Source organism: Lacerta agilis, chromosome 5 (assembly GCF_009819535.1).
Source record: "Lacerta agilis isolate rLacAgi1 chromosome 5, rLacAgi1.pri, whole genome shotgun sequence".
Taxonomy (NCBI): domain Eukaryota; kingdom Metazoa; phylum Chordata; class Lepidosauria; order Squamata; family Lacertidae; genus Lacerta; species Lacerta agilis.
Genome location: NC_046316.1, coordinates 52,525,322 through 52,551,299, shown reverse-complemented (window position 1 = coordinate 52,551,299; position 25,978 = coordinate 52,525,322). Strand labels below are relative to the sequence as shown.

The window sequence follows — 25,978 nt, the reverse complement described above, 5'->3', positions numbered from 1 at the left end:
GCAGAAGGATTTTTTTTCCTGCTGTGCATCCATTCCAGATGCACAGAAGCCTGATAGTGAAAGAATGAATTGCGCTCTCCTATCATGTCCAGCACATACTGTTTCTATGCAAGCAGCTTCACCTTCTGCACATCCAGCACAGAAGCACAACGAACTAACAGAGAAGTGATAGATAACTTGTTCTCACTCCCTGCCAGATTACTTGGTTTCAATGCTGGCCAAGGAGGAAGGAAGCAGCATGGAAGCAGATCAAGATGGCAGGAAAGGGATAGCGCAATCTATCCCTCCTCTCTCAGCCCACTCATTCCATGCACTTTGCTGTGTGAGTAGTTAAATAAAATGTTGTGCTAATATTTTTGTTCTAAAGTCAGCAAATGCCCTTACAAGTAAGGAGAAACCCAAGTAGATTTAGAACAAGCTTCAAAGTGACTCTGCTTGCCTGTACCAAGATTTATTAGCCTGTTTTGGAAGGGCAAACATACACAGCTCTAAGCATGTTCATCAGTGAAGACAGCCTAAGCTGTCCAAGGTGGTGACATAGTAGTGCCAGTGCTTCACAATGAGCCTAGGTCACTTTTTCCCAACCCTTGCCCACATTCTACTGTACCACAAATAATTTTCAAGAGCATTTGCAATGACTCGATAAAACAAAAATATACAACAAATTTTGTGTATGTATCAGCATAATGGGCTTGCCATTTCGTTCCTTAATGGCCCACTTACTAAAGCTCAATTCACATGCTAATTTTGTGCTGTTACAGAATGAACTGTGAATGAATTTCTCTGTTGCTTAATTTTTTGAAAACACCTTGCAAAGATCACTTCAAATGGCCTTCTCAAAAGTAAACATGTGAATTGGGCCTACTAAAGGTGCCAAAATTTGTTGACTTTTTTCTACATCACTCCATAAATAGATTTGCATTCCTTTCAGCTTTTGCTAAACTCACTGGCATGTTTCAACAATGCTTCTGTTGCAAAAACTGGCCAGAATGCAAGACAGAAGTGTGGAAAGCTCCACACATGCATCACAACTTCTGTGGGCTTCCTTTTAAAAAGAATCCCAGGGTTGGCAAGTGTGCTTCTCCCAAAACTCAAGAGGAACTTAGGAGCTACCTCTAACATAAATGTGAAGATGTGCGGCCCTGTGGGCAGAAACACAGGAAAATCTTGGTACATATAAGGAACTGCCTAAAGAAAATCTGCCAAGCCTTACATATTTTATACATATCTACAAATATTCTGTCTCAAGTAGCTTCATGCAAGACTTTTTAAGCAGCCTAGAATTAAATTGAAATTCATGTTTGCATAAATTAGGTGTTGTTTCCCCCAGTTTCAAACTATGTTCAGGTTTTCCTGGTATGCATTTCACTTCCAATACATTTGCCACTGGGTCTCAAGAAAAATTCTCTGCTGACAAATCCACTTCAACTAGCAAAAACCTCGTGCAATTAAATTTGCTTATGTATTACAGAACAACAGCATGCTAAAAATAGGACACTTTAAAAACAAACAAACCAGTAAGTGGCATATACATATTTTTGTAGGTTGCAATTATTTACCTGGTAGGGAATGTAGGATCATAGACAAAACTAAGCAGCTCTTGAGGGTATCCAATTGATACTAGCCGTTCAACTGTCAAGTCAAATCCAAGGGATTCATACTCTGGAGATTTATATACTGTGAGAAGATGTGAAGAAGATTTTGGTTAGAAAACACAAGCAACACACACATCCTATCTAAGCAAGGCAGAAAATGTATATTAACTTTGCCATTCTCCTCTGGTTTAATGTACAATTCAGCAGACAAACAATGAGAGTGGTATTTAACACTGGTCTGGTTCACATCTCACAGCTAGCCAGAGTATGACATACTGGGACTTTGCAAACATGCTGGTTCAGAGCTAGGACTTCACACCTGCTTTGCCTTCTTTGGGTATTTTAGGCCAATGTGGGACGGACAGCAGCTAAGCTAAAGTTTGGCTTGGTGTGTTCATCTGAATCCAGAAACATGGTTACATTACCTCCTCTTTAATGACAACCTATAACCATAGGACAAATCTTGGCTACAGACTGGAGTTATGCAGAAACCTTTACCAAAATCCTTGTTTTGGATACATGCTAAGCTACTGCACTAACCTATGATGCCTGGGGGAAAGCAAAACTGCAAGATTTCCTCCTCAGGAGCCAGCACATTTGCACTTTGGTTTGGCTTAGAGCAGTGGGTCCCAATTACGGGTCCGCAGAACACACCCAGGATCCATGTCCCCATCCCTTGACTCCCCCCCCCCCAAAAAAAAACATTTTTTTGTCATTTTGCATGGTAATATCACAAATTTTATGGTCTGTTTTAACACACTGAGATTTTAAATATATATTGGCCAAAATCGATTTTGAAATCATACTGCAACAACTATTTTGAGCCGGCGATACATAGCAAAATAAAGGGAGAACAGGGCAGGCGATTGTGAAGCGCTGCCTTCTCCTCACGCTGAGGGAGACCAGGGCAGCTGATCGCCCTCATTTCAAGGCACCGTGGCACTACCTTCCCCTGGCACTGAGGCAGAGCAGCTTTTCTCAGTCAGCAGGAAAGCAGCAGCAACCATAGTGGACATGCATCTCCCATCCCCATCCCCTCTCACTCAAACCATGTGGAGGAGGTGACTCACTTCCTCTCTTCCCACCCACCCACCTGATCTCTGTGACTGCTCATTCCCTCATCCCCATGCCCGATATCCAATTTCAGACATTGCAATATATAGGAATATTGCAATGTTTAGCTGCTGATATATCATGACGCTGAAAACCAGATATCATTTTGTTCAAAAAATTGCTTTGCAGTAATGGGGTCCTCAGTAATTAGCTAATTGGGAACCATTGACTTAGTATGATAGGCAAGCATGACCTTTGACAGACATAGCTGGCAGGATTCACCGAACAAACCCCATCAGCAGAAAGGCTTCTGCTTGCACAGCAGGGTTTCCCCCTTTCTCCCCCTGAAATTGGCTTGGGGGGGTATCAGAAGAACCCCCAGAACAGTGTGCCCGGGAGGGTTGTTCCATCTGGCAAGCTGATAGGCTTGCGCAAGTGGAACATTTAAAATAGCATGATGTTGAATTCCACCCAGTGATTTTAAAATTTAATTCTACCAGGAGTACTCTGTAGAGTGGAAATACAGTTCATATTTCAGTGACAGAATGCATCAAATAAAGCATTAGTTAGTGCCTCAGGGGAAATATATTCCCAACAGCATTAACACACTCACCTTATTTCACCTCTACATACAGACATCAAAAGAGCATGAAATTTACTGCCACTGGTGAAAGTCAGAAAGCAATTATGAATCCTAATTTTAGATCCAGCATCTAGTCAGGAGGTGTTTAATATAGTAATTTAAGTTGCCTTTTGCTAAAGGCCAGCTATCAGGTTAGCTTGTAAATAAAAAATGTTAATAAAACTTTGCTGATTTAACTATCCTGCACAAAAATATTAAGTTATGTCATAGTCCAGAGAACTTTTACTCTATGAAAAACACATTGAAATGATAATTCATATAAAATACTTTGTAATCCACTGCCTTTTATTCTATTCTCAATCACAAAAGATTGGTCTCTTCCATCATCTTAATGGTAGCATTTTATAAATTTAAATAATTTATCTTCCTTTAAATCTTTTCCTTATTAGTCCTAACATCTTCTAATTGTTCTTCAGTTATCATGCACTCTATATATTGCCAGAATCCAGAGTGGCTAGAACTTTCTTAAGGCAAAGCCCAGGATCCAAAGAACATGCAGCTAGTTCAACATACCGGTACTCAAGAGTGGGGTTGGGCTTGGATTTTGTAAACAGCAGTCTTACTATGCCACATGGCAAGCGATTCTGCTAAGGGAACATTAAGATTCATCTTGAGATTTTGTCCAAGGGCCTGCTGTTAAAAGCGAATATTCCATTGGGTATGACAGCCTTAATGCCCTAAACTGGACATAAGTCCTCTGAAGCTTAACTAATACTAAACAAAGTGATACTATTAATTCCTGTGTTACCTGACTTAGGAAGTTATGTCCCCCCACTCACCCCACATTAGCACTTCCCTCTAGCGCTTCCTCTTCCCACTCTATGCAACTACTAAACTTTTTGCCTTCCCAACCCTATTTTTGGCCAGTTTTCTTCTGTTCTGCAGATCTGCACCCTTGATTCACCTTCAACCCCATGCCTCCCCCAACCCACCTTGCACACAGACCACCCTTATGGTAACCTGCAGCTACTAAGCACCCTCTTCACCTTCTAATTATGAAGCCATCATCTGATCCAATGCTGCAATCCCTTGTGTGCCCCCTTTCATCTTCACCCCCATATCTATGCCTCCTATTCCCTATTTGCAACTACTTTTGCACACACTCCATTAGCACCCTAACCCCCTTTTTCCTACCGACCTTTTTCCAACTGTCCTTTGCATACAGACTACACCCATTTCCATGTCTCCTCCTTTCTTCTATTCTACAGACCCCTTTGCACACACCCCCTAGGATGATATATGTTACTGTCTCTTTAATGTTAGTGCCCGTTAGCTTGTTCAGTTAGAGAAAGTTAAGTTCAGTCGATGGATGTTCTACATTATCTGGGTGTTTGCTTGTTAATAAAACATCTGTTCTAAATTACTACAATGAATCTGGAATTTCATGTCGAAGACAACACATGGTAGATTGTGGGAGTACTGTGTAATACGTGGGGGCTCCACATCCTTTATCTCTCCCATATGAGTCTGCTGAGTAATTGAAGAGGGAGAAAAATGAGTATGGTGAGAAGAGAGGGACACTGGCATTCCCTTCTTTTCTCCCAATCCTCTTGCTCCTCCACAACACTGAAAATGACCCCTTCAACCCAATTTGCTTCCATCTGCCTAATTACCAGATCCTTAAAACCATGAGCAGAGCCAGAGGGGTCAGTGGGGAAAAGACTTCCCCCAAACAATTTTCTCCCTCCCTCTACTTCCCACCCAATCCTGGACTCCTCTCTTTAACATAAACTGTTATCTTTCTTTCCGGTATCTTAACATGTAGGACACAACTTGCCCACCCGGAAATATACTTTGCCCCTCCTGTCCCCATAATTTTTTTCTGCTATTGCCACTGCCTAAAACACACACTCTGTCTCTTTCTCTGTCTCTTTCACTCTCTCTCTCTCTCTCTCACACCCTACCTTCCTCCCTACTGCCCGTACATTTCCTTATTCCTCTGAATGCCACCTTTACCCCCAATTCCACTTGCCCCATCCTCAGTTCCAACTCTCTCTTCTCCCCAATCTGTCACCAAAGGACTAAAACTGTCACACACTGTTACATACAAAGACACCCTTCCCGCACCCCCAGCCTCAAACCTCCCAAAATAATTTACTACAGACACAAGTCCCCTTTTTTTCTTCCTGCCTCCACCCCTGCATTTAGAACTTTGGGAAAGATCCACTGAAAACAGCACAATTTAAAGCTTACATTAGAAATACATATAGTGCATTTGTCTTATTCCAAATACCTTCAGTAGTTCAGTTCCACATGTGATTCACTATTACGCCTTGGTCTTTCTTTGCAACATACATGACTATCCAATTACTGGTATACTTCATTCCATATAAACATCTGCACCTTACCTAAGATTTAGTCAAATTACTGATCATTTGCAATTTATTGCCATTATGAAGCCATCCTGTTTAATGAATGGAAAGTGTTAATTCATAATCCAATCCTAAAGTTGTTTCCAATGTACTATGAAATTATTGTCACAATGTAGTACTAAGTATCTAACAAAACACAGGTAGATAACCAAAGACTGTTGTACAATGGATTGCACAACAATAATAAGCTGTTGTGCAACAGAATGCACAACAAGAATCCACTGTTGTGTAACAATTTTCCGCTAGTGTCAGTGTTGCATTAGATTACCTTTAAACTCTGTCTTCTGCTGGTGCAAGGGTCCTTGCATCAATGGACAAGGAAGGCTGAATATGGCCTCTAGTAATGTGGGCAGCTGTCATGTAACTACCCTTGCTATTGAGAGTGTTAAGGAACAGCAGTCTCTGTTACAGACAAAAGGAGACTGCAGACATGCATAACACACAGCTCTGCTAGTTTTCAAGAGGAGAAACCCTATTATTTCTTCCTTGTAGCTGAAGGTAAAACAGGCAATCCTCATTTTGCGTGGGAAATATGTTCCAGACCCCCTTCGCATGTCAGCAGGACCCGCATAAAGCATCCCATTCCACCCTTTTGGTGACATTTTGGTTCACTTCTGGGTTCAGCGCAATGTGCTTGTGAGCAATCACATGTAAATTGGACGTGTGTAAATAAGTCATTGGTGTAAAAGTTATGAAAATAATATGGAAGGAATATGCTGCACCCTCAACAGACAATGTTGGACACAAAGCAACCTCCATTTAACTATTTTCAGAACCCTATGTGGGAAGCCTTTAATTATGTTGAGGCAACATGTGGGAAGTAAGGATCTCTTACTGCATGCACAGCTTTTTACTAATAATGGATGCCTGATGCACATGCTGCATGCACTGAGGATTCAAAAAAGACAAGCCTGCACATGCTGACAAGAAATAACAAATCTACCTTGACGGAAGAGACCCTGATGGCCATCTAGTCCAATCTCCTGCAAGGCAGGAATCTTAGCTGATGCAGGAAAAGGAGCCCCCACCCCTCCATGGGTCCATGAAGGCTTAACAAGGAAGCACAGAAAAGGCACTGACTCTCAGTATTGTCAGTCACCAAAAGTAATAACCACATAGCCACCAACACTGTATTTATTATATGGAAGTTGGTTAGCATTCTTCCACCTTACCCAGTCAAGGAAAGAAATTGGGAGAAAAGGCCTTGACCCACTACTATGAACTTCCTAGTGTCTCCTTCAGATAGAGCCCCCCCCCCAAAAAAAAACAGGGATCCCAAAGACTCCAGCATGGCCTGTTGTCCAAGGCACTGATTTGTTTCACAGACTAAAAGCACCTTTAAAGTCATTTCACCTGAAGACTCATGAAACCATAGCCCTATTCAGACATTTACACAGAGATTAAAGTTTGAGTAGGGTCACACCTGCATTGCACATGTCAGCTAACTTTCACCTGGCACCCACACATAGCATATCTGTATGGAAGGAGTCTGTCTGTGTACATCTGTACATGTAGAGACTTTGATGAAACCTGGAGCCCCAAGTTGTGCTGGGTTCCAGGTCACAAAGAAACATTTGCACATACAACTGTTTGCATGAAGGCTGCTTCTGTAGACATTTGCACTTTACTCGTGGGTTACATTAATTTACTGTGTTAACTGACATATGTAATAACAGGGGCATGGCTACTTAGCACAGACTTGCTGACTCATTAGTCTAATATTCAAAATACATATTCTAAAGAGGATCCTAGAAAGACACCTATAATTACACAGCCTAGAATAATCACTGTTTCAAAAAAAATAATGAGAAAATGACTGCAACGTAAAACCAACAGTTATTTTGTATCACAATAGAAAAGACACATTGATTTGAATAGATTAAGAGCATGTATGAGCTTTAGGTAGGTAGAATAAGCTGAACGCTCAAAAATACCAAGAAATCTTGTAACTGAATAAACAGCAATTAAACAACTATTAACAATGTCAGAAGAGAAAAGATTATTCTGGCTGGACAAGAAATGAGCACTCTTAAGAAAGTGCCATGAAAAGCAGACTACAACTGCAAAAACACTCCCCTAAATGCTTGAATTCCCCCCCAGCATTCCCTTCCCCCATTAAAACAGTGGCTTTCAAACTGTTGAGGCAACCATGAGATTTTTAAAAACAACAACAACAAATTTCTTGTATACCTGTATACTGGGAATGTCAAATCACAGGCATATCTGGCACTCCTGCTGCATCTTGTTGTCACTGCTTGCCTGTACTCTTTTCCGTGCAGTATCTCAACCCTGATGTTGCAGTGAGTGCTCTACTCCTGCACAGTGATCTAGCCACTGTGCCTAGTAAACATACAACCCTCTGTTTCTCTATCTCCAGAAATACTTAGACCACCTCTCTGATAAGGTGACAGTGGCTGATACCAATAATTGTGCACATATGTCCCACCTTACTCTTGTGCATTAGAGCTTGGTGCTTACTTGAAACGCTGGATGTTCAAGACCTACCTCTGTCCCATGTCCATATATCTACTTCTGTCCTAATTAACTTTTCACAGAAACTCCAGTGCCAATTTTGAAAAGGAAACCAATTTAAAAGCCTCAAATACTCTTATTTAATCCATTGTAACTCACTAACTTACTCACTTCTCCTTCATGGATCACTGCCTTGTCGTGGCAAAGGGGCTTGAACAACTGAGAGAAGCTATGAGCTATGCTATACAGGGCCACCCAAGATGGACAGGTCATAGTGGAGAGTTTTGACTAAATGTGATCCACCTGGAGCAGGAACCGGCAAGCACTCCAGTATCCCTGACAAGAAAACTCCATGGGCAAAGACAACAGGGATATAAAAGTTATGACGCTGGAAGAGAGATCCAGAAAAACATCTACTTCTGTTTCATTGACTACGCAAAAGCATTTTACTGCGTTGACCACAGCAAATTATGGCAGGTTCTTAAAGAAATGGGAGTGCCTGATCACCTCATCTGTCTCCTGAGAAATCTCTATGTGGGACAAGAAACTACAGTTAGAACTGGATATGGAACAACTGATTGGTTCAAAATTGGAAAAGAAGTACGACAAGGCTGTATATTGTCTCCCTGCTTATTTAACTTATATGCAGAATTCATCATGTGAAAGGCAGGAATGGATGAATCCCAAACTGGAATTAAGATTGCCAGAAGAAATATCAACAACCTCAGATATGCAGATGACACAACCTTGATGGCAGAAAGTGTGGAAGAATTAAAGAACCTTTTAATGAAGGTGAAAGAGGAGAGTGCAAAATATGGTCTGAAGCTCAACATAAAAAAAACTAAAGATCATGGCCACTGGTCCCATCACCTCCTGGCAAATAGAAGGGGCAGAAATGGAGACAGTGAGAGATTTTACTTTCTTGGGCTCCATGATCACTGCAGATGGTGACAGCAGTCACAAAAATAAAATACGCCTGCTTGGGAGAAAAGCAATGACAAACCTAAACAGCATCTTAAAAAGCAGAGACATCACCTTGCCGACAAAGGTCTGTATAGTTAAAGCTATGGTTTTCCCAGTAGTGATGTATGGAAGTGAGAGCTGGACCATCAAGAAGGCTGAATGCCAAAGAATTGATGCTTTTGAATTATGGTGCTGGAGGAGACTCTTGAAAGTCCAATGGACTGCAAGAAGATCAAACCTATCCATTCTGAAGGAAATCAGCCCTGAATGCTCAGTGGAAGGACAGATCCTTAAGCTGAGGCTCCAATACTTTGGCCACCTCATGAGAAGAGAAGACTACTTGGAAAAGACCCTGATGCTGGGAAAGATTGAGGGCACCAGAAGAAGGGGACGATAGAAGACGAGATGGTTGGACAGTGTTCTCGAAACTACCAACATGAGTTTGAGCAAACTGTGGGAGGCAGTGGAAGACAGGAGTGCCTGGCGTGCTCTGGTCCATGGGGTCACGAAGAGTCGGACACGACTAAACAACAACAACTTACTCACTTAGCTTTCTGAGATTTTTAAAAGAAACTTATATTGGATCGCATCTACAAAGTATGTCATATCAATGCAAATTGTCCATGAAGCCGGTTTGGCAACCCTTTGAAACAAACTGAAAGCACCTATTTTACTGAAATTTGGCATGCTTCATCTCCTTAAATGGGGCTACTATGCCTGCAAATTTCATCAACTTCTGGCTCCTCAAAAAGTTATAGGCATAAGTTGATATTCCCATTAAAATGATAGCAAATGCATTCTCTCACTGCTGCTCACCCCTCTAAATGCCCCTAGACTATTGAGAAACAAGAGGGAGTTATCAGCATGCTGGGGGGAGCAGATTTAAAAGAGAATACATATATTTTTAAAATCCTAAGGCTAATCCACCTAAAATACAGTCCAATAACTGGCAAATAATTACTGGTGTTGAGATCTGCTCTCCGACTCCTTTCACAGAATCATAAAACTGTGGAGTTGGAAGGGACTCTCATGATCATCTAGTCCAACCCCCTTTAATGCAGAAATATTAGCTGTCCCCTACGGGGATCAAACTTGCAACCTTGGAATTATCAGTACCATGATCAAACCAACTGACCTTTTTTAAATTGAACTATTCTTTATTGAAATTTTGCCATATAAAATTTGCACATACATTATGGAGTTATTTCACTCAAAAAATGCAAACTTTTTTTTTAAAAAAAGACCTACCTCTTCCTGAGTCCAAGAGAAGCCATTCCATGTTTCATCAAGGTGATCTTTCAAGCCCACTTTGTGAACTTGTACTGTACTTCATATTTGACATCCTCTAGATTACTCAAGTTTTAAAATTTACTCAAATACTGTATATATGACTAATGAAGAGAAGGAAGCATAATTGGGGAAATTTCCTACTTCACTTAAGTAACGCAGTTGAGTGAGCATTTTTATTCATGCATATAACATGAATTTGCAGTGTACATTAAGCTAAGAAGATGAAAATAGATTACAAACATCACACTCCGGTTACTGTGACATAGTTCAATATAAGTTTTCCTTTAATTAGACAACTGGGAATGGAGCTGGAATTCACAGAGCACATGTCCCTACTTGACAACACTCTGTACAGCAGTCTAGATTAATCAGGATGAGCTACAAGCTCCTGACATTTTCCTGCAAGCTGTACAAGTGCTCATTTAGGTAATATGAGCTCCCAACCAAGCAAATTACTGCCAGTATGAATGACTGGGTGCCAAAATAGTAGCATAATGGAAAAAGCATCCATAACTAATGTACAGGTAAACTGTACATTTGAGTGATAATCAGTGCTTTTTTCTTAAAAATGTTTAGGGGTACTCTCATTTTGACTCAAGGAAATCAACATTTTATAGTTCAAATCGGGGAAAATAAAAACTGTAAATGGACAAAAGTACAAAGATTCACAAAATGTTTAGGGGTATGCGTACCCCCAGAAAAAAAGCGCTGGTGATAATAAATGATCAGTTCTCAAACTGCTTGATTATTGAGATAGCTAATTAACAGTGAAATGAATAACTGCAAAACCTTAGTTACAGTAATTAAATTACAGTATTGCATTATTCAACAACAACAACAACAACAACAACAACAACAACAACAACAACAACAACAACAGGCAAGTGAGATGTTGCCATGCATAATCTGTTGTGACGTAAACTAGATTGGTGCAGTTACCCTAAATGTACTACTTTCAAACAAGTGTAATACAGCTGAAAGACAGTAAGCCTACTGAGAGATGTACTGAAATAATCATGTACATATGGAAACAAATTGTGTTCTCAGGTTTGGGGTGGTGTGTGTGTGTACCTTGGCAAATGGGGCAAAGCTTTGAAGACAGAAACCTGCCAACAACATATACAATTTTTGTTCAAATCAACTGCAATACCAAAATAAATGTACTGCATTCAAAATTACTTTCATCCTACAAAAAGTTTGAGTTTCCTTAAGAAATAAGCATGTCACGAGAGAAGCTACTCTGCACAGAAAGCTATATTGTAAGGTATAGAATACCCATGCATGCTAGTGTTACCTTTGCTGCCAAGTCCGGTACAGTAGCCATTTTTATAGCCTTTCTGAAAAAGATAAAAAAAAAATCTGCAGCCACTCCAGGTAGTGCAAAATGCTGCTGCCAAGATTTTAACTCACATGAGGCAGATGCAGATGCTGAGTGTCACTCCAGTCTTGAAGGAGTTACACTGGACTCCCCTGTCAAAAAGAAAGAATCAAACTGACTTTAAAACTGCAACAGTGGTGCTGTGCTAACAATGGTGTGTTCGTTTGCTGATGCTATTGGCTTCAGAAAGACCAAATACTGGTTTACCAGACCTGGTTTGTCATTATCTACAAATCCACAAAAAATCTCTTAGATCAATATTTCAAAATGGATATTTTGCAGATATCAGGCAGAGGTTGTTCTGTCTGTATATAAGAACGGAGTGGTACAATGTGGATCAGAAATTAGACTTCTGATGAAAATCTTGATCTTTTGAAATCTTATTCTAGCAACAATAGAAATACTTACAAATAACAACATTAGATTATAAATTCTGTATCAAATATCTACTCATGTGCTATGGTTTAACTGGCATGTTTAAGTACTCCTTGCTCTCCCCACCAAAATATAACTATTTAAGTGAGGCTGGTAACAAGGATAGCAGCATTGTGTAAGAAGTAAACATGGCACACTAACAAAATTTAAACACATATTTCCTAAGAAATGTGTTTAAATCAATACTGAATGCAAAATGTAAACACATATTTCCTAAGAAATGTGTTTAAATTAATACTGAAACTTAAACCTAACTTTTTGAACAATTTCTATGAGCATCCAATATAATAACGAAATACACCAAGATATTCCAAAAGAGTGTGTCAACTAATAGCTCTAAGTAGTATAAGAGAACAGAGGAGCTGTTTTATACCAAATATGGCCATTGGTCCATCTAACTCAGTACTGTCACCACTGACTGGCAGCAGCTTTCCAGGGTTTCAGACTAGGATCTCTCCCTGCCCTACCTAGAGATGCCAGGAATTGAACCTGGGACCTTCTGCAAGCAAAGCTGATGCTCTACCATTGAGTGACAGCCCTTTTCCTTACACTTTTTGAATTAGGTCTACACATTGGCAACCCCAAAGTGGTAAAGTGTGAAGGGGAGGCAACAGGCTTACATCCACATAATCCATCCAGAGTCCTGAATATGTAATGTGGGTATGGGGTCATGTATATTATAAGGCATATTCTTTAACCTCTAAAAGGAAGGATTGGTCTGTTAATGGGCAAATATCAATCCATGTTACAGTAAAGGCAGGAAAGATAGATATGAGATTTGTGTCTCATGGGGTATGATTCAACTGAGCTAGTAAGTCTACAAATCTGCACAAATGGCTTGAAAATGAGCAACACTTGCAATCTTGTGCCACCTAACTTGGAGTAAGCACCAATTAACTCCATGGAACCTACTTCTAAGTAGACCTGAAAAGGGCTGCAATGTTAGAATCATAGAATTGTAGAGTTGGAAGAGATCATGAGGGTCATCTAGTCCAACCACCTGCAATGCCATGGGGCTCAAACCCATAACCCTGACATTAAGATTCATGCTTGCGAAATGCATATCTGGCATTACTTCTTGATACACAGTGGGACTTACTTCTGGTAAATATGCAATGGATTATATGCTGTAACTACTGTAACTAAAATGCAGCTATAAACTATATTTTGAACCACATTTTTGCAATATTAACTACATTCCAATATTCCCATAATAAATCTCCATGTCAGTAAATAAATTATTTACTAGAGAATCTCTAGGTAACACTTAGACTGCTGTAAGTATAAAGTTCAATGATTAAGCAACTTTGAGTTGGGGTTTGAATACTTCTAACGTTACCTTTCGGGAATTGGCTATGATATGATGAAAATATTTCTTAACCAAGTTGGGAAGGTCACAATCAAGCACAAGATGTGGGAACTCTAGAGATAGTTCTGCTTTGTTTGAAACAATCTAGTATTATGCCCACATCTGGTCCTTCAAAGATTACAAGGAGCCTTCAGCTATTCTTCCACCTCCAGGTTTTCCATTGTGTGATTCTAAAAAATCTAATTATATACCTGCCACATGTTAGTACACATGCATTTAGGTATTTATTCCAAAGTATAGCCGATGAGTGTACGTGAGGTCACCGCCTTACAGAAGCTAAGCACATATATATATACCATGCCATGACAAAAGAAAGGCAAGATACAAAGAAAAGAAAATATGCTTTTTTCATAAATCTATTTAACAGAGTTCTAAAAGATTATGAGAAAAAAATGCATGTATTCTGTTGCAGACCACTGACCAATTTAAAATTTGCAGCATCACCCATACCCTGTAAAAATGTCTCTTCTGCAACAGTCACAATTTTTATAGCCAATCTGGGAAGTTATTATTTCTTGCACCACAGGTTTAATGACAATAACCAGCATAAATAGCTGGATAAATAAGACTTATCACTATTAATTGCTTTGATTCAGGCAGAGGAAGCAATCTAACATGTTAGATGTTTAGTAGCTACTGTGTAAGAGGAAAATACTTTTGTTGGACAATGTGGCATCTTTCATTTGATACCCTCTCCAGCTGAGGATGTTGGAGCTACATTGGGCTACAGTGGGCAGGGGTAATTGGTCAAAATTGCCTTTCCCAAGAAGGGATGTTTCCACTAGTCCAATGAGCAACAATTGGAGATCACCCACTGACTTTAAGGTGCTCAATTCTCATTAAGCAGATATAGGAAAGAATCCTGCTGCTTTTTCTGCTGTTAGGCTTGCTTTTTGCAGTTTTTGGAGTTTCAGTCCAGGTCCAATTCCCCAGCAAACCATGTCTCACAAATTAGTAGTCTGTTAGTTAATGATTTAATGAGTAGCAACAGTAAGACATACACTCTTGTCTAATGACAGTACAAAATTCATTGGGCACCATCACAAACTTTAAGCATGTTTAAACTTAACTTAAGCTTAAACTACCGTCAATGAACTATTTTTTTAAGCAGCAACATAAAAAACATATATGCATCCAAATCTGTCATCCAAGTAGACTAATCCAGTTTCTAAAAATACCAAGTAAACAACTTCTTAGGAAAATATTTGATATACTATTTGACCATATGTCCACAAAGAAATAAACATTTTCTCAAAATAAAACAACATTTTTTTCTGTTCCACCCACACTCTTAGTTTTGAACTTGTGTCACCATTTGCACTGCTCAGCCAATCCCAAGACAAAACTACTGCTGTGCTCTGGAGACCCCTCCAACCCATCTCAAGGCAGTAAAATAAATTCACTTAGTAACTGGTGGGACACCCTCAGGCACTTTTGCTCTTTCCCCCTTCTTCATTTGCAACCTTAAATGTAATCCAGCAATTCAGCCAACCAGGGCAGAGAAATTAGCATAACACATATGTATGTGTGTCCCCCCAAAGGAAACTGGGCATTGCCTCTGAACCCTAGTAAGACAAATCAGAATAATTCCTCAATGTTCAGCATGTCCAGAGTTGTTTCTCTGCAAAACCACTAAAACTGCACTGTGTCCTACTTTTAGATAGTTGTTGTGAGGACAAAAAACTATAACACACTTTGGCAAATTTAAAACTCTGATACAAAAAGAAAGAAGCTGCAGGGGATGGGTCCAATGAGAACTAATGCCAGTGTACTGGAAGAAGCAAAGATCACCAGCGTCAAAGCAATTATTCTTCAACATCATTGCTGGTCATGTTGTTCAGATGCCCAATTACCATCTTTCAAAGCAACTACTCTATTCCCAGCTCAAGAATGGAAAGGTTTAAAGATCTTCTCAAGGCAAATCTTTAAAAACGTAGCACCAACAACAGGGAAACACTGGCCTGCAAATGCTCCAATTGGAGAACAGCCTTTACCAAAGGTGTCATGGGCTTTGAAGATGCTCAAACTCAGGATGAAAGGGAGAAACATGCTAAGAGGAAGGCACGCTTGGCAAATCCTCACCATGATCAACTCCTGCCCAGAAACCTATGTCCTCACTGTGGAAGGATGTGTGGATTCAGAACTGGCCTCTCCAGTCACTTACGAACCCACTGTTAAAACCGTGTTTATGGAAGACAATCTTACTCGGTGACAAGTGATCGCCAAAGATCATCTCCAAGCATCTCCATCGGCTTCAGTGGGCACCAGCAGCCACTGCCCGTTAGCATAAACATGGTTATGGTTCATCTCAGCATTTTCCTTAACTGCTATTAAGGCAGTAACAGGGAATTACTCAAAGAATAAGGTGAGGGGGGCAGTGTTCCTGATTTCTTAAGGAGAGCTAAGAAGGAATCACTACTCCCCTGGCACATAGTATCTTATAAATATAGCACTAAACATTACCAGCATCTATTCAGGTATCTGATAGCAACAACAGACAATATTTCTAAACTTGGAAGAGATTAGAAAAAACATTTTACTTGATACATTTGACACTGTCAACATGACGTACTCTTTCCTTTTCTTTGGCACTGCTATATTAAGGGATCAGTCTCATTAACTGACTCCAAATTTAGACAGTTCATATTCCACAGCATATTTTGTCATGTTCTTCAGTGTTTGACTCCTGTACTGTTTCCCACCAAAATCTATACTTACATTTTTGCAAATAATTTCCACTGTGAACTATGTGTTGACACCAACATTGAAAATAAAATAAACTAAGACTAACAGTTGACAAAAGAGGAGCTACTGTTGCTTGGTGGTTCCTTTATCTGGGGATTGGGAAGGCTGTCTGTTCTGGACTGAGTTGTACCCTGCCTGAAGAAATAGGTATGCAGCTTAGGGCTGCCTCTTGATCAAACAACATTGTGGGAGGCCTAGGTGGTTTGGGTAGCATGGAGTGTATTTTCAGCTCCAGTTGATTTGCCAGCCATGGCAACATCTGGGCTAGGAGAGCATGGCAATAGTAATCCCTGCTATAGTAACTTCAAGATAGACTACTACAGTGTACTGTAAACTACTTAGAGGTTTTCTTACAATCAAGCAGTATATAAATTTTGAACAAGAATCTTATGCATCTCAACAAGTTTAAACAACAACTCCTAACCCTCATAGCTATAAACACTTGAGAAATCAAAATATTGTGAGATATCAAAAACCCAATATAAGTGATATAATTAATTTTAATTCTAACAGTGACAAAATTATGAATGTTCGGCTCATTCACAGTTTATCTGGAAAGTCAAATAAGAAGAGATCTGTCCTATTTTTGAATATTCCAGATAGTCTCACAAAAAACATATTGGCTTGGATTCTGAAACAAGTCAACAAGATTGTTCATAGATGGTTAAGTTTCTTGTCCCCTGCTCCCTTTTGCATTCACACCTGCATCCCCCAAAAGTCTGCCTAGAGGGCGAGGGCTTACCTGAGCAAAGTGGGGTATGGTTCCTTGCTGGCTCCTCATGACCCACCCCACATTGTTCAGGAAGGTCTCTGGCCAACCACAGGAGGTTCAGATGGCAGTAGCAGGAAATAGGAGACAGAAACTTCTGTCTGTAAGCTTCCTTAAGTTAGCTTCTTTTAAGATCAGAGCCAGGATGTCAAGAGAAATACAAAATTATGCCAAATACCGGCAGAGTTCCACAGTTCTTTTTTTTATAAATCATTTTTATTAAAATTTCCAAATTAACAATTCAATCAAATCATATTAAATATACCAAATTATACATATGCAAATCATATAATCCAAATATTCTGCCTAATTATATATATATATATATATATATAATGAGACTCCCCACGCTTCAAGTTTTGAAAGTCTCATCATCATCTCAATTCCACTGGGCAGAGTTCCACAGTTCAGTTAGCCTTGCTTCCTAAAAAAAATTACATCTACTGCCAAACATAAATATACACATAATTTCTACATTACAAATTTGCCCTGAGTCTGCTATAATGATTTCTGAAGGAAGCATGGTTAAATAAAGAATACTGTGCATACCATACATGTTATTAGAATTAAGAATTAGAATTATTAACAATATACACACACTAATTATCTTCCATTTGCTCCATCTCCTGGAAAGTTTACATATACATTGGTCTTACCGTGCAAATACAGAAAATGAGCAATGAGATATTCAAAATTACTAAGTCCTCCTGTACCAAAATTATTAAATCCTGTACAAAACCTTTGAAAATTATATCTGTACTTTCTTGATCATATGTAGAAACTCTTATAGATAGTCAGTTCATTATTCCAAAGAAATCAAATTTCTGGTTAACCAGAAATTTATCAGGTTGTCCAGAGTGACAAGGAAACATTGTATTTATCAGTCATGCCTGTATCTCACCTTCGTCCAAGTTGCTTATGGAGCGGAGACCATTTCCCCCCTCACTACAACATTGTGACATCAAGTGACTAATCTAAGGTTATCTAATGAATATCATGGTGAATCTGAGATTCAAGATAGTTGCTTCCTAAAGCTTATGCAATGAACTTGTGGGTAGAAGGAGAGGAAATATTAACCTATTTCTAGATTAGGTAACTTATAAGCATGCTTCCACGCAAGCTTACTCAAAAGTAAACCCTCATGGGTAAATCCTACCGGTGCCATAATGTATAAACTTAAATACAATGGCCTGCCTGCATATGTCCACAAGTTACCGGTAATTCTCATCTATGATCGAGCTCTTCATTAAGAAGCAGAAACTAACCACTGTTTACCAAGATAGAAACACCATTTCCAACTTAGCTCTCTTCTAACTACAACATTGGCAAACTGAAGTTTACACAGCAATATCACTAACCCAGTGGTGTAGGCTAACAAAATTAAACAAAGGCAAAGCATCTGAAACATGAAGCTAGCTAATATAACACAATGATTAAATTTTAAATTACCCACTTGTGTGTTTATATGACTTCCAAATGAGTTACACTTCAACAACTAGTTGCCATCCAAAGTGATGAGAGCAATTAATGTACAAGGACACCTTCCCAAATGAACCCACCCAAGGTAGTTAGATATTTTCATATTGACAATGTTGAAGTTACAAAAATACTCCCTTTTACATTAATTCATTGATATACCACCCTTTCTAGTTTGTCAGTATTAAAGGACCAAATGAGACGTTAGAAGTAGAAATGTTTTCAGTAGTCCTGGATTGTTTTGGTGTATGTTATAATGAAATGTTCCAATGTCAGTTGGAAGAATAGTGGAAGGGGTAGCTAAACCCTTCTTCCCAGGCAAATTTTGCACACTCAATTGTCTCTAGTACAAGAGACATTTAATGGAAAAGCACCCAAGTGCAAATGGCTAAGTCCTCATATTCATCTTCCTCTACAGACTGCAGCTGCATTTGGTAAAAAACAAAAACATTGGCTGGGAAAGAACTACAAATCACTCGTGCAGATTGGTCCTAAATAGCTTTCCCTACGAAGGAAGAAATCTCTAAACACAAGTAAGAAAGCACAGTATAGCAATACAGAACAAGGGAATATAAGTAGTTATGAAGTATGCAGGCTTAGATGCTTTTCTGTCATAAAGAGAATGTATTTAGGAAGCCAGAATGCTAAACTATTTTAATTAACATTTTTCCTGATGGACTTTGAACAACTGCATAGTCAGCCCTCGACACATTAACAGAATAGACTTGCAGAACAGAAGATTCCATAAACAGAAGTACTAAGATTTTTTCAATGAAAGTACTACCATGTAATAAAACAGAAGTTTTTACGTATTTGTAGAAATATCCTCTGGTACAGAATTATTGTTTCAGGCTAATATGCCCATGTACAGAACATTAGTTAGATATTTAAAAAAAAAAAAAATCCCGAGGCCTGGTTTGCCAGGTTCCTGGGATAAGATCCCAAAATGTCTGCCCACTTGTGCAAAATGAACTCCAGTAGCACAGTGGCGCTTCCCGTTTCTCTCCTCCATGTTGCAGTCCACACATACCTCCTCAAACTGCTCCAGAGGGTGACTCAAATCTGCAGAGGAGATTTGGGGAGCTTGAAGAAGACCCATTGTACTAGAAGAAGCTATTCATGCAATGCTAGATCTCACCCCTAGAAATATGGGGTTGGCACCTATGAATTAGATTGTAGCCAGCTCTATGAGCTACAGGGAGCCCTAGTTGATAAAGTATCTCTAAAATGTGTTAAGGAAAAGCATAAGAAAGCAATATCCATTTATTTAATTAAAGCAACAGCTCAGATTACTAAGGGCCCTGTGTGCTAGCAGCCAAATCCTGTAATAACATAGAAGGTAACTTGTAGGTGTAGGAAGCCTGTAGATATGTAGTTTTCTGTGCTACCCTATCAGAGAAGCTTGAGGAGCCACAGTAAATTAGTCTAAGCTCCAATTTTGGAGAAGGGGTAAAAAGAATACTCCACTATTACATATAGTTCCATAGAATACAAATCTAGCCAGTTGAAGCATCAGCTTAGGTTTTTTTGTTTCTTGTTCTGTTTTGCTCATGGCAGACCAGTTTTCCTACGTTAAAAAGGGGTTGTCAGTTTTTGAAGGTGAAAAAAGAATCTGCTGACAATTTAAAGCCAGCAAAAAACTAGGAAAGATTGCCTTTAAAAAAATCACACGTGACTGACAGTGCCTGTGGTTCTGAAATGCATCTGGCAGAGGTAATGGCTACAAGGAACACGACTTTAAAGGATAGTAAGCCTAGCAGGACCGACTTGAGCAGATGAAAAGGAGGTTGTTGTAGAGCCAATAGGGTGGTATGCAAACCCCAGATGGGGAACCTATGTTGCGCTGGCGGAGTGAGAAGTATTGCTCCTTGAAGGAAAATGTGGGAGGAATGGGTGAGTAGATAATAAGTTGATCTGGGTCTTTGGAGAGAATAGATGGAAGTGTCAAGGTCTGACAATGCAAGGTGTTGGGCTTCAGGCCTAGAGATAAACGTTCGTGCAGAAAGAGGTCTGAAACTGCTGCTTGTCTTGGAAAAGTTAATTTATTTGACACCCACTGTGATACATTGAGGACTGCCCTAAATATATCCTTTTTATATTAATTATTGTTTTTAGATTGTTGACTGCTCCTGCAAGGGATGTAATACCAACATCTTTGTGTTCCAAGTCCCTGCTTGCCATTTGTCCCTTTAAAAAAATTAAACATTTTACCAACTGTTTCCAAGGTTCCTGTTGTGATTCTGTGATGCAATAAATTTGTGACCCTCCAAGATCCCCACAACTTTTCCTTTAATTTTTATTACTAAATTTAATGATAAAAAATTATTTAAAATAGTGTAGAATGGGTAAGTCTTTTGGAAGATAGCCTTGAGAGGTTAGCTACAGCTAGAGGAAGCCAGTGAAATAAACACTGTAAATAAATTCGATTACTGAAGTGACACACAGAAGGCATGGAACGCAGGCAGAAGTGGCTTGAAAGAAGAAACAAAGAAACTGCAGTATTCAATAGCAAACATTAAGAGAGTGGAGCAATAATTTAGTGGTATCAACTGAAAGGGAAAAAAGACATATCTTAAAGATGTTTAATGGATTATAATGAGACCATAGGTAAAATTAATCTGGAGGGAGGGGGAAAAACTACACCAATATTGCAAATTTGGGAACAAGGGGAAGCAACACTACCCAGAGCAAAGGAAAAAGAAAATACAACAATTAAGCATTAGGAGGAAATACTTTAAATATATTTACAGTGCAATCCTATACACATATATTCAGAAGTAACTCGCACTGTATTCTGGGGGGGCTTACTCCCAGGTATGTGTATAAAGGATGGCAGCCCTAATGGACTTCATTTATCTATAGTGGCAGGGTTCATCAATTAAAGTGAACAGACCTTCGCGAAAATGGGCAGCACGCTTCCCTTAATGGACGCTTCTATGGGCCTTATGGCACAGACAAGCCAACTTTTCTCTAGATGTTTGTCAAAACTATCAGGACAGCAACATGTGTGCTACTCAGCTCTGCCCTGCTCTAAAATGAATGCTACTGAGAAAAACACCTGCTACCATGAGGAATACCAATCTATTTGTGCTTCCTGTAGATGGGAGGTTCAATTATAGATAATATACATATTCATCATATACACTCACCGGCTAATGTATAATCCATATCAAATCCAAAGCACTTTATTTTTTCCATGGCTAGACTTCTGTTCACAAAAACCCTGCAAAAGGAAAGTAAGAAACCCAATGGTAAACATTTTTGACATGAAATCTGAAGGGAGCCTATGTAATAATTAAGTTGTCCAAGGATTGCTAAGAAGTTTGTCAATGGACCACATGACTTGACAAGTTGTTGTTGTTATTTATATCCCACCTTTGAGGATGCCAAATCCTTCCAAGGATTACAAGTAAAAGCAAGATACATTAATAAAATCACCACAATCTATATCAAAATATAACAATAATAATATAATATAATAATAATGTATTATTTATACCCTGCCCATCTGGCTGGGTTTCCCCAACCACTCTGGGCGGCTTCCAACAAAATATTAAAATACAGTAGTCCAGGGGTCAGCAAACTTACCAGGCCTCGGGCCGGTGCCTCCAGCGCCAATCGTGTGGCGGGCCAGAGGGGGGGAGCGTGTGCCCATACGTGTGCACACATGCTATTTCTGGCACACTCCCGGGTCGGAGGAGCACCGGAAATAGCTTGTGTACATGCACACGGGCCTCCCCCGACCCAGAAGTGCACCGGAAATGACGTTTGCGCATGCGCACAAGCTATTTCCGGTGCTCCTTCAATCCCAAAGTGGGCAGCCGTGCTGCGCTGCGCTGGTAAGAGTGGGCGGCGGCAGCAGCGGGGGTCCCCGTGGGCTGGATAATTGAGTCCCTCAGGCGCGCGGACCATAGTTTGGAGAACTCTGCACTAGTCCATCAAACATTAAAAGCTTCCCTAAACAAGGCTGCCTTCAGATGTCTTCTAAAAGTCTGGAAGTTGTTGTTCTCTTTGACATCTGGTGGGAGGGTGTTCCACAGGGCGGGTGCCACTACCGAGAAGGCCCTCTGCCTGGTTCCCTGTAACTTGGCTTCTCACAGTGAGGGAACCACCAGAAGGCCCTCGGCGCTGGACCTCAAGCCATCAAGATCCTTCCCACAGAGCAGTTGGTGGTAGATAGCCCTATTGGGGGCAGAGGGAAAACCCTCTGTTATCAGAATTTGTTTCCCTCTTTCTCTTAAAATCCTACCCACAACATAGCAGGTAGCAGATGGCCCTGCGGAGGTGGGTAAGCATGGCAGACAGTCCAGTGTGGCCATTTACTTGGGAGCAAATGCCATTAGGCTCTGTATACTTATGTCAGAGTAATTTTTTAAAAAAGAATCCATTTATATAGTCATCCCATAGGTTTTCTGCATACATCAGGAAACAAATTAAACAACAATTAAAATACAATATAAAACAATAAAAGCTATTCAAAACTTTAAAAACCCAATTAAAACACAGACATTAAAAAAATAAAACTATGAGTTAACATGCATAGAACTGAGCTGTTGATCTGCTGCAGAAAACAAATTATTAAACATTGCTAGATGCTATCCATAGTAGTTTTACCTACTAGTTTCCTAACTACACCAGAATTTTTTATTTACATTATATGACATACTATAGAATAATATAATTGTAGAATTGGAAGGAACTCCAAGGGTCATCTAGTCCAATCCCCTGCAAGTCAGGAATCTCAACTAAACCATCCATGACAGATGGCCATCCAACCTCTGCTTAAAAACGGCAATGAAGGAGAGTCCACCACCACTAACAAAGTCAACCATGCTGAACTGGAACATAAACATAAAAACAAAAGTATTAACTACTCTGTAAAGCTCCCTAGTGAAAAAAGAAAGAAGCATGTGGTGGGATATTAAAAGGGCATTCATTACATTGACATTTGCCTTCTAACTGAAGTTAAACTATGAAACAGTTAAATATTACTATTACTCACAAAACCTAAACCTGTATTAATATATCACAGAAGAACTTATGGGGGGAAACCCTTTGCAACCTCATTGTAGCCTAACCAATGAATTTGTTTCCAATTTTATAGTCAAAATACTATTTCACTTGAACATTCCAAGAATGTATGAATGATATATGCAAGATAAAGAGAAAATCTGTCAGATATCATATCTCCTCACTCAAACCCAATCCTTCCTGGGTCTGAAGCCAGGGCTCTCACTACATAACCATGCCAAAGCTAGGAAAATTTTTGTTAGAGAAATTCCACTATCTGCTCTTCCTTTTCCTCCTCCAGACATCTGTTCTGCCAACAACACTGTGTGCTGTTCTTAACACAACAACTCATTTATTTACATCTGCCTTCGTGCATTCCTATCAGTCTCCCTCAGAATGTCTTCATGTGTTTCTACCTGTCCTTGTATTTGATTGGACTCTAAAAACTGCCCTGCTCTTTGGCAATGCATCTCTAATTTCATGGCTCTGATCCATGGTTTGCTCTTGACTTTCCTCTTCGTCTCATACCCTAATGATATCTGGATGATATCCAGATTCAGAATGAGCCAAGATTTACAGCACAACAGAGGAGCAGGAAGGAGATTTGATCCTGCAAACAAGTGCTGCTCTTCAACTTAACTTATTAAAGAGAAAACTACGAAGTCAGGTATATTTGATTGTGAATATGGTTACACCAAGTATTTTCATGCATGCAATTCAACAGCAGACAATTGGTGAACCATGGACTATCCACAGACATGCTCACCACTCACCTGTGCACTACATCACAGCACGTTTGTACCCCATCCAGAGCAAGCAGTGCATCAATCTAGGACTTTCAACCATGAATTGTCTGAAAACAGCAAGCATGGGGTAGCTGGAAGGAATAGTTTTTGTCCCTCTCCCTTGTGCTCTGCTATCCCTTGGACAATCAGCTAGATGCCTACTCAATGTAGTAGTTTTGTCACTTCTATCCTCTCTTAAAAAATCCAGAAACCAAAATTACAACCACCAATGCCTTTTATGTTAAAAGGTCTTTAATATCCAAAAGGAGAGATTGAATTCACCTAGCTGCATACTTCAAAATACAGATTCAATTTCAGGCTGCACATAAGAATGCTGCACACAATGCCATCAACAATTAAAATCCTTTAATAAGGGAAAGTTGAAAAATTGAAGAATCATAGAATTGCAGAGTTGGAAGGGACCAAGAGGGTCATCTAGTCCAACAGCCTGAAATGCAGGAATCTTTTGCCTAATGTGGGACTCGAACCCATGACCCTGAGATTAAGAGTCTCATACTCTACCGACTGAGCTGCAAGGCAACAATTTACAATTATTTCTAATATCTGATGAATGGATAAATTCAGTAAATTCTGAATTTATGTCTTCAGCATTGATAAGAAAATGGTGGTATACAAGTATAAGTATACGTTACGTCTTAAGGCTTTGCCTGGATGCTCCATTCAGACTGCTAATATGATGTGGATAATTAATCTAACCTTTCATTCACACAGAACTGAGAGAACAGATGTAAAAAGGAAGCAGGCAAATACATACAAAAAGGGAGAGCTATCTATTACTTATATTCTAAGATATTTTTCCTTCCAAAACCAAGCACTGAAAAAGCAATTAGCATCACAAAAAAGAAATTTGAAAAAGTGAACATTTGTATAGCAAACTCTTAACATCCAAGCTCACACTATCATATTTCTGCACTAGCAATCTTACCTCATCTCACTTGGATGCTCCTCTTGCCAAATGCGTAGTTGTCCAATTTAGAAACTTGCCTAATCACATTACCTAATTTTCTTCATATATACATAATTTTGTTTCAGTCTGACTTGAAGCACGAAGTCTGAAACAAGACTGAAGGTACCACATATCTCCTTAGCCAGTGTTACATAATAAATATCTGTGGCTAATTTAACAAGTCACTGGATATCACTGTTCTACACAAGTCCATTTGGAATAGAGTTTCTTTGGCTATAGCATGTTTTACCCTTAACTTTCCATGCTTCTTCAGGAGTCACAGTTTCCTGGCAAGCTGGCTTATTTGGCAGTGAAGCATGTAAAGTACAAGGGAGAGGGAGGGCAGTAACAGACGGGGAATTAATGTTGACAATCTTAAAAGTTACATAATAGCCAGCATCATACTATATTAGGGGGGGGGAACAAACAGAATAAACATTCTTGCAAATATTTCATGTTTCAATGAAGACACTGTCTGGAAATAAAGAGGAAAAACAGCATCACTGAATATCCTGCTTTAAAATTAAACAGAGATATATAATCATTCTCTTCTCACACAGAATTTGGAGTGCCTTTCAGTTTGGCAGAAAAAGAGGGTCACTAAGTAGTGGCTTCTGCATACTTGTAGGATTCTCCAGATATACAGATGTATATTA

The 25,978-nt window shown here is 39.5% G+C and overlaps 1 protein-coding gene across 7 annotated transcripts in view; it reads right to left on the bottom strand.

Moving 5' to 3' along the window:
- NT5C2 (5'-nucleotidase, cytosolic II) overlaps nt 1–25,978 on the bottom strand; it is an 81,696-nt gene that overhangs the window by 35,661 nt on the left and 20,057 nt on the right. For 3 of the 7 annotated variants that reach the window (XM_033149765.1, XM_033149764.1, XM_033149766.1), the window contains exons 3-4: nt 21,710–21,783; nt 1,560–1,677 (exon numbers count right to left, since the gene is read on the bottom strand). In XM_033149765.1, coding sequence (XP_033005656.1) covers nt 1,560–1,677; nt 21,710–21,783 — 192 coding nt within the window. Of the gene's footprint in view, nt 1–1,559; nt 1,678–11,682; nt 11,708–11,798; nt 11,859–21,709; nt 21,784–25,978 lie in introns of those variants that run through there. The other 4 variants (XM_033149767.1, XM_033149770.1, XM_033149769.1 and 1 more) reach the window with 3 other exon arrangements.